The 15,430-nt window shown below is 38.2% G+C and overlaps 2 protein-coding genes across 2 annotated transcripts; both read right to left on the reverse strand.

Moving 5' to 3' along the window:
• Nucleotides 1-6,992: 6,992 nt before the first annotated feature.
• On the reverse strand, nucleotides 6,993-9,305 carry LOC112293763 (uncharacterized). The gene is made up of 4 exons (XM_024543574.3): nucleotides 9,044-9,305; nucleotides 8,113-8,741; nucleotides 7,568-7,990; nucleotides 6,993-7,451 (listed from the first exon to the last, which is right to left on the reverse strand). The coding sequence occupies exons 1-4, from the start codon at nucleotides 9,164-9,166 to the stop codon at nucleotides 7,235-7,237; spliced, it is 1,392 nt and encodes a 463-aa protein (XP_024399342.1). The 5' UTR covers nucleotides 9,167-9,305; the 3' UTR covers nucleotides 6,993-7,234.
• Nucleotides 9,306-9,652: 347 nt separating this feature from the next.
• LOC112293762 (elongator complex protein 2-like) lies at nucleotides 9,653-14,171 on the reverse strand. The gene is made up of 10 exons (XM_024543573.3): nucleotides 13,854-14,171; nucleotides 13,416-13,503; nucleotides 13,202-13,287; nucleotides 12,719-12,872; nucleotides 12,366-12,526; nucleotides 11,594-12,250; nucleotides 11,095-11,416; nucleotides 10,787-11,007; nucleotides 10,485-10,662; nucleotides 9,653-10,255 (listed from the first exon to the last, which is right to left on the reverse strand). The coding sequence occupies exons 1-10, from the start codon at nucleotides 13,989-13,991 to the stop codon at nucleotides 9,678-9,680; spliced, it is 2,583 nt and encodes an 860-aa protein (XP_024399341.1). The 5' UTR covers nucleotides 13,992-14,171; the 3' UTR covers nucleotides 9,653-9,677.
• Between the last annotated feature and the right edge of the window lie 1,259 nt (nucleotides 14,172-15,430).

Raw genomic sequence — 15,430 nt, forward strand, 5'->3', positions numbered from 1 at the left:
GTGTATGTATATGTGTATATGTGTATATGTGTGTTCTTTTTTTTGAATTTCTTTAGATCTTAATTCAAAATATATATATATATATATATATATATATATAAAGAGAGATAAATTTTATAATTTTTTTTCAAATATATTTATCAAAATAAACAAAATAAATTATTCATCAACATCCAAATGATTTTTATTTAATTTATATACTTGCTTCATATGTTGTTCAAACCCTTATAATTTATATCTTTATATTCTTTTAATATGGAGATAGTAACAAAGTTACAAAAAAAAAAAAAAAAAAAAAAAAACTTGCAATTCAATACTTAACTATCACTTCTTATCAATCCTATAACATTATATATATTCTCAAATAATTTATTTGATAATAAATTATTTTATTATTTATTTTTTTTTTATTTGATGCTGGATTTTTTAATAATTTTTTTTCATTTTTTAAAAAACATTATTATAAGTTTCATAAATATTATTTTTATATTTTATATTTTCTTATCTTTTTTATTTATTTTAATTTATTTGTAGAAATAAAATTCACAATCAAGAAAAAAACTATAATCAGATTAAGATAAATGCATAAATTAAATGTGAATTAACATAATTGATAACAAATAGAGATAAGTTTGACTTGTGTCTAAAATATGCAATGCAAATTACAGAGCTGCTAAAATATTTTTGCAACTACAGAAAGTACATCAATGTCCCCTGTTTACTACTACTAGCTCTAATACCTTTCTTCCATCAAGTAGCTGCCTTGATCTGTTAAATGCTCCAATTTATAGAAGCTTTAAGTTATTAGAACCAAGTATTATGCAATTCTAATCTCAATGATTCTTAGCTGATAGAAAAGATAACATTGAGATACTCCAACCCAAAGAAATTCATCCAAGAGGATTTCTAGGATTGAAAAAATCCTTCATCTAGTAGAATCAAGAGATCTAATTGAAAATGTCCATATTGTAAATCAACTATCAAGATGGATTTGATTTTTTTTAAGCTAATACTTATTGCAACTATTTCTTCCATAATTACAAAATCAACCACATATATGCAAATGTGTTGCATGATTGCTAAAAAAAAAGTAAAAAATGATGTTGGTTCTTATAATCTCAAGGACCCTTCAAACAACCTTCAATTATTAGTATTGGCTGATACATCCCAAGTCTTCATCCATGTTAATGAATAATACATAATTAATTATCATTATTCATATTTTTGATGAATTTAGAGCAATAGTTTATGCAAGTGAGCAAGTCTTAGATGGAAACCAAAAAGCTAGCTGGTTGCATGTTCATGTTTTTTATTATTGCTAAAAGAATTAAACAATCTTACAACTTTGACTATATTGAATATAGATGGATATTTAAGTTTGACATCATTACTAAAAAAATTGGACAACCTCACATCTTTGACTAATTTGGATATGAAAGGATATTTAAGCTTAACATCATTGCAAAAATAATTGTGCAAGCTTATGTCTTTGATTACAATGAATTTATGAAAATACAAAATCTTAGCATTGTTCTTTAGAAAATTGGACAATTTTTTATCTTTGACTAAATTGTGTATGAAAAGGTGTTCAAGTTTGACATCATTGTCAAAAGGACTAAGTAACTTCATATCTTTGACTACATTAGATATACAAGAGTATACAAGCTTGATATCATTACCAAAGGAATTAGGCAAATTTACATCTTTGATTATATTAAATATAAAATAATATGAAAACTTAACATCATTGCTAAAAAAATTAGATAATCTCACATCTTTCATTATATTGAATTTATAGGAATGCAAAACCTTAATATTATCATGCAAAGAATTAGGCAACATTAACTCTTTGAGCGCATTAGATATAGGAAGGTATTCAAGTTTAACATCATTGCCAAAAGAATTATGCAACCTCACATCTTTGACTACATTGTATATGACATAGTATTCAAGCTTGATATTATTACCAAAAATATTAGACAATATCACATCTTTGACTATATTGGATATAGAAGGGTATTCAAGGTTAATATCATTATTAAAAGAATTAGGCAACCTCACATCTTTGATTACATTATATATGAGAGGATATATTAGCTTGATATTATTGCCAAAAGAATTGAGCAAGCTCATATCTTTAATTAAATTGAATATGAAATGATATTCAAGCTTGACATTACTGCCTACAAAATTGAACTACACATATTTAATTATATTGGATATAGAAAGATGTTCAAGATTGACATCATTGCCAAAAGAATTGAGTTTATTATTGATTTTATTCAAACCTAATTTGGATTGGATTTGAATGATATGATGCTTGTGAGGGCCTTAATTACTTAAAGTTACAATCAAGCTAATTAATTGAGTTAGTACTTAAAATGAAACTACAGCAATAAAAGAACAGAATTATATTACATGATGTGGTAAAACAAAAAAAAGATTGTTTAAGATTGATTTATAAAAGTAATATTAAAAATCCATAATATATAATATGATATTAAATTAAAAGACTACACAATGAAAAAAATAGACATATTAAATATGCAGCAATAATGAATTTAAATAAAAAATTATGCTTAGATATTGTTTAAGATTGATTTATAAAAGTAATATTAAAAATACATAATATATAATATGATAAAAGATTTTATGATTTTTAATCTTTATTAAAAATTAAAAAAATACATAATATATAATATTTCAAAAGATTAAAAATCATAAAACTTATTTAAACTAACAATAGGACATAAAATATTACACACATATTAGATTAAGATTATGATTAAATATATTAAATATATTAAATATATTATTTTTATTTTACATAAATATTAAAAATCAAAAAAATTATTTTTAAATAAAATAAAATATATTTTATAAATTTAAAATTATTATTAAAAATAAAATATTTTTTATATATAACTTAATAAAGTTATAGATAGAAATAAACAAAAGAAACACAAAATTTTATTTTGTAAAATAAAAAATAAAAAATAATATAAAAAATATGATGAATGTATAAAATAATAAATTTATACATAAATAAGTTAATTAATCGAACTCATTGCAGTATTCACATCATTTAATTAATCATTGAAGCTAAAATCAATATAAAGTGTGGACTAAAAACATTTATGAAAATCAGAATAAAATAAAATTATTATTATATTTATTAATACTAAGAAATCAGTTTCTCAAAAAAATGTCTAAATAATGCATGTATAAACTACTCTTAACAACTCTTGTCCCTAGATAATATAAGACTATTTTTTTAATTTTTATTTTTTTCCCATCAATTAGTAAACCATTCCAACTTATGAGATGTTTTACCAAAGCAGACTAAAGTTGGGGCCCAACAAGAAAGAGGACCATAGAAAGGAAAGTGGATGGTAGTGAGGCGAAAAGAGAAAGATCCCAACTAGAAAGATACCTTCCAAAAGAAGAATGGACTTGGAAAGATAAAGATGTCCCCAAAAGAAGAAAGGGGTCGGAAAGATAAAGCTATTACATGAAAGGAATAGGGTCGCGGAAGTAGACAGTAAATGACAATGGGACAAAAATATCAGATTAGAATGCCTAGTTAAGAAGTAGGCGGTGGGTATTGCTTGGGTCCGCTTCCTCTTGTCGCTTCCTACTGTCGCTTCTCCTCCCGGCGATTAGCTAATTTCGGCACTAACTGCTACGGAAGGAGTCGGGCAATCTCTGCCGCGACTGGTGCACGTCCATGCCAACTGAGATTGCCTTCACCAATGCCAGGTTCTGCATGATTCTGCGTTGACAAGTCCGTGAGACGTCCTCCCAATTCTTGTTGACGGCATCCTCTTGAGAGACATCGCAGACTGTTGTAAATTTGTGCCTGCCTGCCTGATCTAGAAGGGGGCAGATGACCGAACCAGTTTGAGGAAGGTAGTCGGAGAGTATTGTCTGAACTACGCAGTCGGTGAGAGAGAGTTGACGAAGCAGTCACGACATGTCGAAGTCAGTGTGGCTGGTCTTTTGAATCGAATAATGAGATCACATGAATAATGTCAATCCTTGTCGGCGATACAGAAGGTGCCACTTCAAGTGGTTCATTTCGATGAGGTCTATTGTAGTTCCGTGATGTGTTCAAAGTTAGTGTTTATGCACCACGTACACTACAGCAACAATGGATGATGAATGGCAGGAGTGTACAGCGAAGCCTCCTCGTTTTAATTCTCGTGCGGCCTTTTTCTGGAGACATGGAATCTTTAGATGTATTGGAAGTGGCTGAGGAACTTGCTTTTCATTGCGCAAATTCCTCAAAACATGTGCTATAATGAAGAGCCCAAAAAACATGGCGAAGCTAACACTATACCATTGATTCTCTGTCTTTAGTGAGAATTGAGGTAAATATAGGAGAAGATTGGGGAGGGACCACTTTATAGGAGAGGGGAAGCTACAACCTCGACCTGATGATTGCTTGGACTGTAGCAGTTGAAGAAGGACGCGAGGTATTGTTGTTTTGAGGTTTTGAGGTCATGTGGAGCAATACAATTGAATCCGTCGAGGCAGAATGAGCTGGTTCATCAGTCGCTGGTACACTTTTCCCAGTGCTTATCCTTCCCTTGCTCTTCGTCTCCGTTAAATCCCCTTATCTGCTGCGATTTATATCGTAGCCGCCAGGTCACCTCCTCGCATCCTCCGCAGCTTTCGTGAATATTGCCAATCGATCGGAGCAAAGTGAAGTAGTGCTTCTGATCCGCAGCTTCAGATCTCTGAGACTCCTTGTCACTGCTCTCTCAAGTAGTTAATTATGTTCCAGCGAGGACTGAAAATCGTATCGTCATAATTATCCAGCTGCCTATTTTCGGCTGGCACCTAACTATCTCGCTTTATTCGTTTTGCTTCGGTTCGCGGCGGGAGTCGGTTTTGTCTAGTTTTCAGAGGTAGGATATCTATACGATTGTGCAGTGCTTTCCTTGATATTTGATGGATAGAGCAAGATGGTGAGATACGGAGTAGCTGTGATCGGAGATTGGAGAATATGAGATATGAAACTGAGAGAGTTTTCAGCATTTCTGGAGCTTCATGACCTACGAAAAAGATAGCAGCAGATATCTATCAATGATCTATTTTCGACGCAGTTCTACAAGATTAAGCTGTACTGCTGCTTGAAAAGATCATCTAATGTCAGATTTTTATAGGATTGACGCGCTCTTATGGCTCCTGTTGAGGTAGACGACGACGATTTGCACTGCGATGAGTGGACGGGTCAATCGATTTGCTTTCCATTGCAGCAATCTTTCGTTTGCCGTTATTTCGCTGCGTATCCATCTTGTGAAGAGGAATACTATGCCTTTTAGACTACTCATTTCGGATTGATATTAGCGGAAAAATTGGCAGTAGAGATCTCACAGATCGCTGCATTTGTTGTCCTCGATATATCGTCAGTATCGAGCAATGTTCTCGAATTCTTGCTATTCTGCAATTGTGAGTAACCGACGGAGAAAGTTCGCTTACTTTCAGTTTCTGAATGTCAAGACTCGGTGACGCTCGACTGATTGCCTGGGTCCGGCATACTTAGCTTTTGGTATTTAGACGTTAGAGGCGGTGGTGAGAGATTCCAGCTTTATTTAAGGAAAAACAACTCATCGCACAATGGCTGGGTTACCAACATATGTGGAATCACACAATGTCTGCGTGGTTGGCATGGGTGAGGTGCTGGTTGTTCTGGCCCACGGGTTCGGCACCGACTAATCCGTCTGGAAACACTTGGTTCCTCACCACGTCGATGATTACAGCATAATCCTCTTCGATAATATGATAGCCGGAACGACTGACCCAGAGCACTTCAGCTTCTCCAGATACTCTACACTTCACGGATATGCCGATGATCTTCTCACAATTCTGGACGAGCTGGAGGTGGAGTCTAGCATTTACGATGGACATTCGGTGGGGGGTATGGTTGGCTGCCTCGCCTCATAGGAAAGACCCGAAATCTTCTCGAAAATTATTACCATCGCTGCTTCTCCCAGGTATAGATGCTCTTAAAAAAAAACCAAAAAAAAAATTGTGTTCCGACGTAGCAACGTGATGATTTATTATCCGCGATATCGAGTCACAGTAGCACCGATATGAGTTGGAATTTTAGATACCTGAATGATACGGATATTTCGGAGGCTTCGAGCAAGAGGATCTCAATCAACTTTTCGAAGCGATGCAGTCGATTTTCAAGGCCTGGGTCTCTCGACCTCGTGATCCCTGCGTTGAAACGCCACATCGCCATAATTTGTAACCCCGTTGAAGATCTTGCCGTTTTTGAAACGATGAGTACATACCATTGGTAACCCCTTCTGGGATCTTCTCTGCAGTTTTACGACGATGGAAACCTCACCAGAACTTACGTGTAGTGTACAGAGGATGTGTGTGCTGGCATTGTTACCGTGAGGAGAGCATTTCGACTGTCATATCTGCCGCTGCATTTGCGAAGCCCTGGTTGACGTTCTCTGAAAGTACATAGTCAGGAATTGAATACGAAGTTGATCGTTATGCGGCAGCATCTTGCTTGATACGAAGGCCTGCACATGCAATAGATTCTACGGATACATTCTACAAATTTAATTATTTACACAACCGTGTGAGAAGGCACGAGTACCAGCAGAACCAATTTGATCAGGATTGTGGAGAGAAATGACTTGTGATCATATTTTTGGGGATTGATGGACATGACGACGGTGCTTCATTCCAATACTTTTATCTGTAGGTCGAGCGTGAGGAATTAGTTCATGTACAAGAAAATTATTGTAGAAGTATATTCATCATGCGAAACAATCTCGCGTTGTTAATTTTCCACTACTCTTCTGTAGTATGGTTACCAAACCTTGCGAAAGAAACGCTTTGCAACAATAGTGTGAGTGGATCAAGTGTGTGAGAAGAACTTGTCCTCTCCCCTCTGTTTTCGTGGGAAAATTGCCCATGTACGTACAACCGGTAACATATATAATTCATTATCCACAGCAGCGATGGAATTTCTGCAATGAACCGCATTTGATTGGAAAATTACGTGTTCATGATGCTGCTGCGAGGTCTGTATATGTACCCGACCACTTACGCTTCTGATTGTCTTTATATTCCTGTGTTATGGTAGCTCTACAATAATCTATACCTGTCCTTAATTAAATTTCCTGTATTGGTAATTTGCATCGCGTGGCGAAGAATTCCGCAATGCAGGATGCTTGCTTTCACGGCAAACGTCAACTCGGGGTGCAACTTATTCCTCCATCTCTTGCTCTTCTTCAGGCGTCATTTCATTGAACATGAACTGTTCCTGGTATTCCATCAAGAATTGCGTCGAGCGCTTCACATCAACGAAGAGAGAATACACACGGCTTATATCTTCTATTTCCACTTCCTTTCCTTTGCGTCTTTGGCAAGAAAGAGATGCAGCATTGATCAAGTGAATTGCATACCGGAGAGAGGTTTCATGCCTGGAATTTCGCGACATTCTTGGTTAGTGAAATCCTTATCCTAGAGAGCTCAATGATGTGTACATAAGGGTTGATTTTCGTGATTGCCGAAAGAAATTTGATGAGAATACCCATACCCTATTTTGGTGAGCAGATCCCTAGCATCCTCAGACATCTCAACATCTTCCTCTTCACAGCGAATATCCAGAATCTTCCTTAATTCTTCTTCAGTGTAGGGCGAAGTTGAAATGATGAGCAGACGGTCCAGCAAGTCGATCGGGATACCGTGCGGCGACTTGTAATTTGTACCCCTGATGCGTGTAATGCCTCGATTTGTAGCGACAACTAAAATAGGCGCCATTTCATTCTCCAATGCCCGGTTCAACCATGAGAAACATTCGATGTCAAGCATGTGTACTTCGTCTATGAAAAGAACACCTGGTATAATTTCAGCTTTGCCTTCCTCCCGCCACACCGCAACTTTGCCGTCAATCTGCTCTCTAACCTCGGATCTAATTTCACCCGTATCTCCAGCGAAGAGAGCCAAAAATCCTTGGGACCTGTATCATATTGGCATTTTCAAAGCTTTTGCTGCTCACATTCTCTCCCAGACACACAAATAAAAGCGTGAGATGTCGAAGAAAACATTATTAAGTGGAAACATCCCCAAGTTCACTCTCACCTGCTGTTGATTACGTCAATTTCGTGTAAAGTGACCACGTGAACCGTCTCTTTCCTTTTCTGAAGCTCTCCATCAGGACATTGAACAAACTTTGTGGCAGGTCCCATGGCATCAAAATCCCGTGAGCGAGCGAAAGACCTGCCAAGTTTTGTTATCTTTCCTGACGCCTTATCGATGGCAATGACATCCCCGTGCTGTACTTTCTGCTTTCCAATAGACTCGATCATTTTTTGACCTAAATCATACACGGTCTCCATCTCAGTCGTCTTAAGGGTCAATTTTCCTGATTTCAACGCTGCGCCTGCTGATGCTGGCTTGTCAACTTGGATCTCAATGACCTCTCCTTCAATGATTTCCGTCTCTTCCTTAATTCTTACTCCAATCGCTTTCCTGAATGCCTGAGTAAGAGCCTCGGTTTTACTCATTTCCAGAGAAAATATTTCGCTGCCAGCCATCATTGCGAACGGAGTCTCCTCTCCTAGAGCTTTGGCCATACCCATAGCTATGGCCGTCTTCCCCGTGCCAGGCTGCCCTGCCAGCAATATTGCACGCCCTGCGATTTTACCCTCTCTTATTAACTGCAAAATCACACCCGCTGCTCGCCTGGCAACTTTCTGGCCTACCATACCCTGCAGGTCCAAGCATCCCCAGCCTCGATGAGAAACCGATTCGTCTTAACAAAGACCTTGTCAGTTTTATCACAATTTGAATCATCACGTCAAAACTTGAGATAAGCCATTCCAGTTGTTGTGATACACATGTTATGCATACCGAACAAACCCTCATTCCGGAGCTGCTCAGGTCTAATTATTGCAGTGAGTTTCATGATTATGAAAGATTCAGCAATTCGTTCTCCTGTTTGTACCTGACCTTTGCTCCTATCAGATCATTTAACTTACAAAGATCCGTCATGATTTGAGTAGCAACATACCTGCGAAACATTGCGCGCTTCGAAGGCATCATCGAGACCAAGCCCACGGATGTGCGAGTGCGCTCCGATACGTTCAATTCTGGTCAGGTCTTTGCCCTCTGCAACCTTCACGTCTCCAGTCATCTTGCAGCAACGAGTAGGCTACAGAAACAACCTTACTTCACAGCATTAAGATAAACGCAAATGAGCTTTACCAATTTGGCATGGGAAGATAAATGCTCCAAAAGAATGTGAAGGGAAGAATGGTAGTTGACTCACAGCCGCACCCATACAGACGAGACGTTTTACCGTTTTGAGCGAATACTGTTTCCAGGTTTAGTGAGAACCGTCTCACTATCTACGGGCTCAAACTAACCCCACAAGTTTTGGTAACTGTGAGAATAACCAAACAGATAAAGAACTTCGACGTAATTGCACTTGGAAAAAAAAACTGGCTAGATTCAAGGGCTTTACGAAGAACAATAAACATAGAAAATATTATCCAAGCCTAAGTTTGGACTTTCATGAAGTTCTCAATGAAGCGGATTAACTGTACAACAACACTTCCAGTGAAGATCTCTAACATGTTAGAATTGGAGAGCCAGTGCACATGTGTTCAAGACAGGAATGTCTAGGGCATGGTTATCAAATCATATTAGCTGATGTGAACATCATAAATCCTTACTGTGTGATCAGCCCCACATGAGGCCAACTGCAACCTCTCTAAATCTTTGCTGATTTCCAACCCACTCTGTTGATCACCTTGCTTCTGTGTGACAGAGGTGGATAGGTCTCTCCAACGGAGCCGGTGAATTGTGGCTCCATGACACAGAAACCTCTCCACTCTTGAACAAAAGGACATATCTAGCTTTCTTGTCTCTTGCGGATACTTTTCTGAAGTGGCAGCATCCGCAGAAGGTGTTACAAAACCCCTCCACACCTCAAGTGTACCGTCTTCCTTCCCAACCGCAAGTAAATACGATTTCTGCGACGCAGTAAATGGGGCCCAGGCCAAAGCCGTCACGCTGCATTTGAAGAGAGGAAGTGCGGTGATGAGCTTCACTTGAAAATTGCCATCACCATTTTCTGAAAGTTCCCAAATTTTGACTGATCTGTCCCGTGATCCAGTTGCAAAAAAGCGGGAACACGGACTCCAAGAGCAAGCCCATATGATACGTTTATGGGCATCTACTCTTGCCAATAGCTTGTGCTGGACCTCCTCTTCCCCAGTACCTATTACGTCAATACACCAAGATGAAGCTACATGTAAAGAAATACACATAATTGCAAGAAACAAATGACCATTACGAAAAAACTGTCGTCGGTTTTCCAATTGAAAACCATTTTCACAGCAAAACACTACCCTTTGGTATGTATTATTATGTTTTTTTTGTTCCGATCATCCCTGTGCTACATGCATGTTGATATCAGCAATATAAATGAAATGAAGAGATCTTCATACCTGATTGTTTGAGTTGAAACACTGTGAAATGGCGATCTCGGGAGACGGACAACAGAAATAGATTATCAGGAGAAAATTCTAACTGAGTTACGGTCAACGTGTGCGACTGCAGTCGTCCAGCAACTCTCCAGGAATTGACATACCATAACCAGATTTCAGCCACATTCATAGTTTGAGCCTGCTCAGAATAGACGCAAATTAATCAGCAGGTATTTTGAAGCCAATCAACCAAAAATCCAGCGTGTTAAAAATCATGTCAAAAATGCATCAATCCCATAAACATCAGGTCCAAGTCAAGTTACCTTGCAAGCTGTTGCAAGAAGCTGACCGCCATTATTACAGCACATGGCAAAGAGTTCATTGCCATGACCATACAGCTTGTGTGTCTCTGGCCAAAGTGTGTTATGCGCCAAGTGTTCCTCCAAAGGGGGCTCTGTAAGAATCATGGGTTTCGCTTCTGGTAATTCCTCCATCATAGGGTCGCCGCTTAGTTCTGCGTTCCCAACGTCTCTTCTTGCAGCTCCTGTCGTATCAGTACAATATCAGAACCTTAAGTTTTGTGAAGGGAATGATCAAATGCATTCGTAATCTTTTCTGAAGAGGAATTCACCTTGAGTGTAAATTGGCTTTTGTGATAAGCCGAGAGCTGACATATTTGCACCTATGATTTGAACATCCTCCCTCTTGAATCCATCAGCATCTGCCAACCCTGTAAATGTGTTCAGACTATCTAGAAAGGCTCCAGGAGCTTCAAAGACTCTCGCGACTTTTTCGTCTGCTCCGCTCACGTAACAGTGGTTTCCTGGACCTTTGACCACTGCTAGGCAATTGAAGTCGTGCCCATGCACCTGAGGTCGGGCAATTTCGTGCCATGATGGTCTAAGGCCCGCCTCATCTCCGTCTCTTTCCCAACAAGCAAACAGACGAGTAGTCTGAAAAAGCAGAAACAAGGATTAGTAAATTGATTCAGATTTTCAGGCTAATGAATTAGAATTGGAAAAAGGCTAGTAACAATATCACGTAAACACTAGAACTGTACTTTATGATTGTATAGAAGATGTTAAATCAAAACCTGAAAAAACATGCAAACATAACAAAACAAAAATTACCTGATCATGGCTTGCAGACAAGAGATAGCGATCCAGCTTGCCCCAAGATAAATCCACCACTGGAGCAGAATGACCAGATGGAACAAGCTGAGGTATCCAGTCATCTCCAATTTTAGCCCACATGTGCAAAGATCCACTATATCCATGAGCAAGTATAGCATTTCCTTGAGGACCCCATGCCGCTCCATAGAAGCCTAAAGCAGTGTGGCCTAGCTCACCCACAGTGACAACATTCATCCAGATTCCTGACTTGAAATCAGGTTTCCATATCATCATGGTTCTATCCATAGAAGCTGACAGAACACACATCGATTGAAGAGGAATCCCATCAGTGTCAACATGTTGCGGAGGCTGCCATACCACTGAATATACCCAGTCTTCGTGACCTACTAGTAAGGATTCCAACGACACTTGCCAAGAGTTACCATCTGCCTTGAAAACAGGCCCTTCAATATACATTCTGAGACTAGGTTGTGTGGTTATGTTCACATCCGGTGATGAACCTCTTTTCGCACAAATCTTCCACATGCGAATCATCCTATCTTGGGCAGAGCTTGCCAAAAACACAGCAAGACCAGACTCATCCTTGACAGGACAAGAGAAATCCAGTGCTCGTATCCAGTCCTGATGACCCTTTAACTGGCAGACTTGCTTGAACTACAGCAAGCATGAAATACTAAGTGTAAGCAACATTCGGTACACCGAAAAGATTGATGTTTAATACACGCAAAGGCGATGAGCGAGACTCGGAGATAGGAAACTAAGTGAGTACCTGCCCCGTCGTGCATCCAACATACAAATAAACATGATTGTCAAGTCCTCCCACGGCAATCAGATATGAGCTGGAACTGCTCGGGAGAGGCGAGAGCGTTACGGCAACCATAACTTTTGTGCCAACACTGATACTTTGAAGCATAGTGAATTCGCAAGCACCTACCACCCAGGCCTATGCACAGTGAACCTCAAATCATGCAAACAAAGATTTTCTGATCTGAAACACTGTGTCATAATACTAGAGAGGATGATGTCAAAACAGAAATGATAAGATTCACCACGTAATAACACAATTTGCCATTCATCGAAATCTTAAAAGATAAAAAAAAAAAAAAAAAAAAAAAAAATTACCACCGGCTTGTTTTGGTACGGAAGCATGCCAGACACGAACTGTGCCATCGGAAGATGTTGAAGCGACGAGTGTCTCATTTGCTGAGAGCTGGCACCCTGCTATGCATGTAACTGCTTTATCATGTGCTCCTGGAACTTCTTTAGCCACCCTCCACTGCAGAGGAGAATCGCAAACATTGAAACGGATCAGCAAAGCTTTACAAGCAGACGCTAACTTGTTGATATGCCGCCCGTAATCAAGTTAGGGAATTTTAGGCAATTCAAAAATGCTCTTTACAGTCATTCTTGGTATACTAGATGCAAATTTGCAATACAACGCGCAACAATGTGAAAATGCTAATTCATCAATTAGAAGCCAATTAAATAACATCTGAGATACCTATCAAAAGGTTACAAAAGGGACATGGTTCACTAAGCAAGCCAGAAAATTTATCCAAAACTCATATCGTACAAGGTCAAGAGAACGACAAAAGAATTCGTCACCTCGTTCTCTGAAGGCAAGTAAGCCCAAACAAAGATCCCTCCGTCAGCACCTCCTGACAACAGAAATTTCTCTGCGCCAGTCTCACCTGCACAACAAGAGGCATGTGCCTAATAAAGCCACCGATTGCACATGTGGAACTGTTTCCATAAATTATAACTCAAAGCACCTAAAATCTAGCAACATTGGCAGGACACGAAAGAACAAAAACAGTACCTGAATTTCCAATGCCATGCTTAGGGATCCACTCTACACAATTTACCAGATCCTTGTGACCTTGCAAGGTTGTAAGTACTCTAGCAAGCTGCGCACAATGCACATACATTTGTTAGCTGCAACTCGAAACACGAGTGAAGCGGACACAATCTACTTTGTCCAACAAAGCATTCACGCCAATACGTACACATGATCAACAAACTTTCTAAACCCGTGAACATGAAGTGAATCGCAAGAATAGGGACCTAATGATAAATCATCTTGCAACAAAATTCAGTCGAATTCCATCATGGTGCAGCAAAACAGCGACACGTCAAAAAAATCCTCGCGGCAATACAAAACTAACTAGGGTTTAAGCACTAAACCCACAACCCAACCAAACCCACAGAATTCAAACACAACAGTTGCAGGGGATCGATCCCTTCTGCCAAGACGAACCTTAGGATCGAAGACAGCTACAGAGTGATGTGCAGCAAACGCTACGAGATTGCAGGGGCCCCAAGCGATTGCTCCGACGACTCTGTTGCAGCCCACGCCAATGAAGGCGACATCGAGGTCCACAGCTCCGCCTAACATGCTGCTGTTGCTGCTGCTTCGCTCTAGCTCAGTCACAGGTTTGCTCTCCACAATCAGAGCGTATGAATTTGCAAAACACACACTCAACCCAACAAATTTCTCAGGTGAATCGTTGACATGGTTTGCGCATTCCCAACACTACCGCCCAATTGTAGAGTTGTATTAGTATTGGCATCTTCTTCTTCGCACGCTCTGGCCTCCTTGACACTGACTTGGTTCTTTCTGTGTTGGTTGGCCTGCCCGGACGACGACGACGGATTCCGTCTTCGTTCGTCGTCATCGACGTCTCTTGGTGGGAAGGAAGGCTTTCATTCCCCCAACCCTAGGAGTGACTTTTTACTTTTTCCGAATGGAAAAAGCAAATCCTTTCTAGTGGACGACAATTCCACTCGGAGAGGTTGACGAATACGAAGTTTGGGATGAATGTGGAATGAATTTTTGTTGGAATGATATCATTATTTTATATTAGGATAGTTCTATTTTTAGCTATTTTAGAGAGTTTTGACATGTTAAACTTGTGACACAATTTGATTCCTTAAAATGAAATTGTTTTATATAATTTATTTTTATTAAACTCTAAAAATAAGAAATAGTTATTATACTAATAATTTGTGTATTGAATATTAATAGTTTCATATAACAAGAACCATCTATTGCAAATAGTATTGATGGTGCATAAATATACAAAATATACAATCAAATTAAAATAGAGAATTTATAACCACAAAAATACAAACAAGAATGAATAGATGTTGAACAAAGGTGAAATGGCACTGGATTATTTCTAAGATTTAAGACCCTTCCAATCCATAGCAATGTAAATCTTGTCACAACATAGAACAGCATACACCACAACAAAATTAAACAAAATGGGACATAAAAGATAAAACAGAGTAAAAAAAAAAAAAAAAAAAAAAAAAAAATTGAATAGAAAAGTGGAAAATCAAACTTTATGAAGAGAAAGGGATCAAAGCCATACTTATCCGAGTACCTAAATGGCCCAGGCAATCTTATTTATATTTTGTCCAACCATTCTAAAACTTTCTAAAATATTTTTAATGATAGGTCACACCTAAATAATCGCCCTAAATCCTTTTTAGAATATTCCATGGTAGATCTTATATATACCACTAATTTAGATCTAATTTTAAAAACTTCTCGAACATGGCTTCAACTATCTATTTCTATGCATCAACAATATAAATATCTTATCGATACACTATTATGATTAATCTCCTTCCACTAATGTGAAACGTTCTTGTTTTACTCTCGATGGTATTTTTAAATTATTTCTTGACAATAGGTGATGTTCTAAACAGATTTCTATATTGCATCATGGATAGAATAACCTTTCTAGAAAACTTTGTACTGAAGTTGAAACAAGACTAGTCTATCTTGAGTGTCTAAGACTCTTCTAATCCATAACAACATAAAACCTC

This window comes from Physcomitrium patens, chromosome 16 (genome assembly GCF_059467195.1).
Source record: "Physcomitrium patens ecotype Gransden chromosome 16, ASM5946719v1, whole genome shotgun sequence".
In the NCBI taxonomy this organism is placed as follows: Eukaryota; Viridiplantae; Streptophyta; class Bryopsida; order Funariales; family Funariaceae; genus Physcomitrium; species Physcomitrium patens.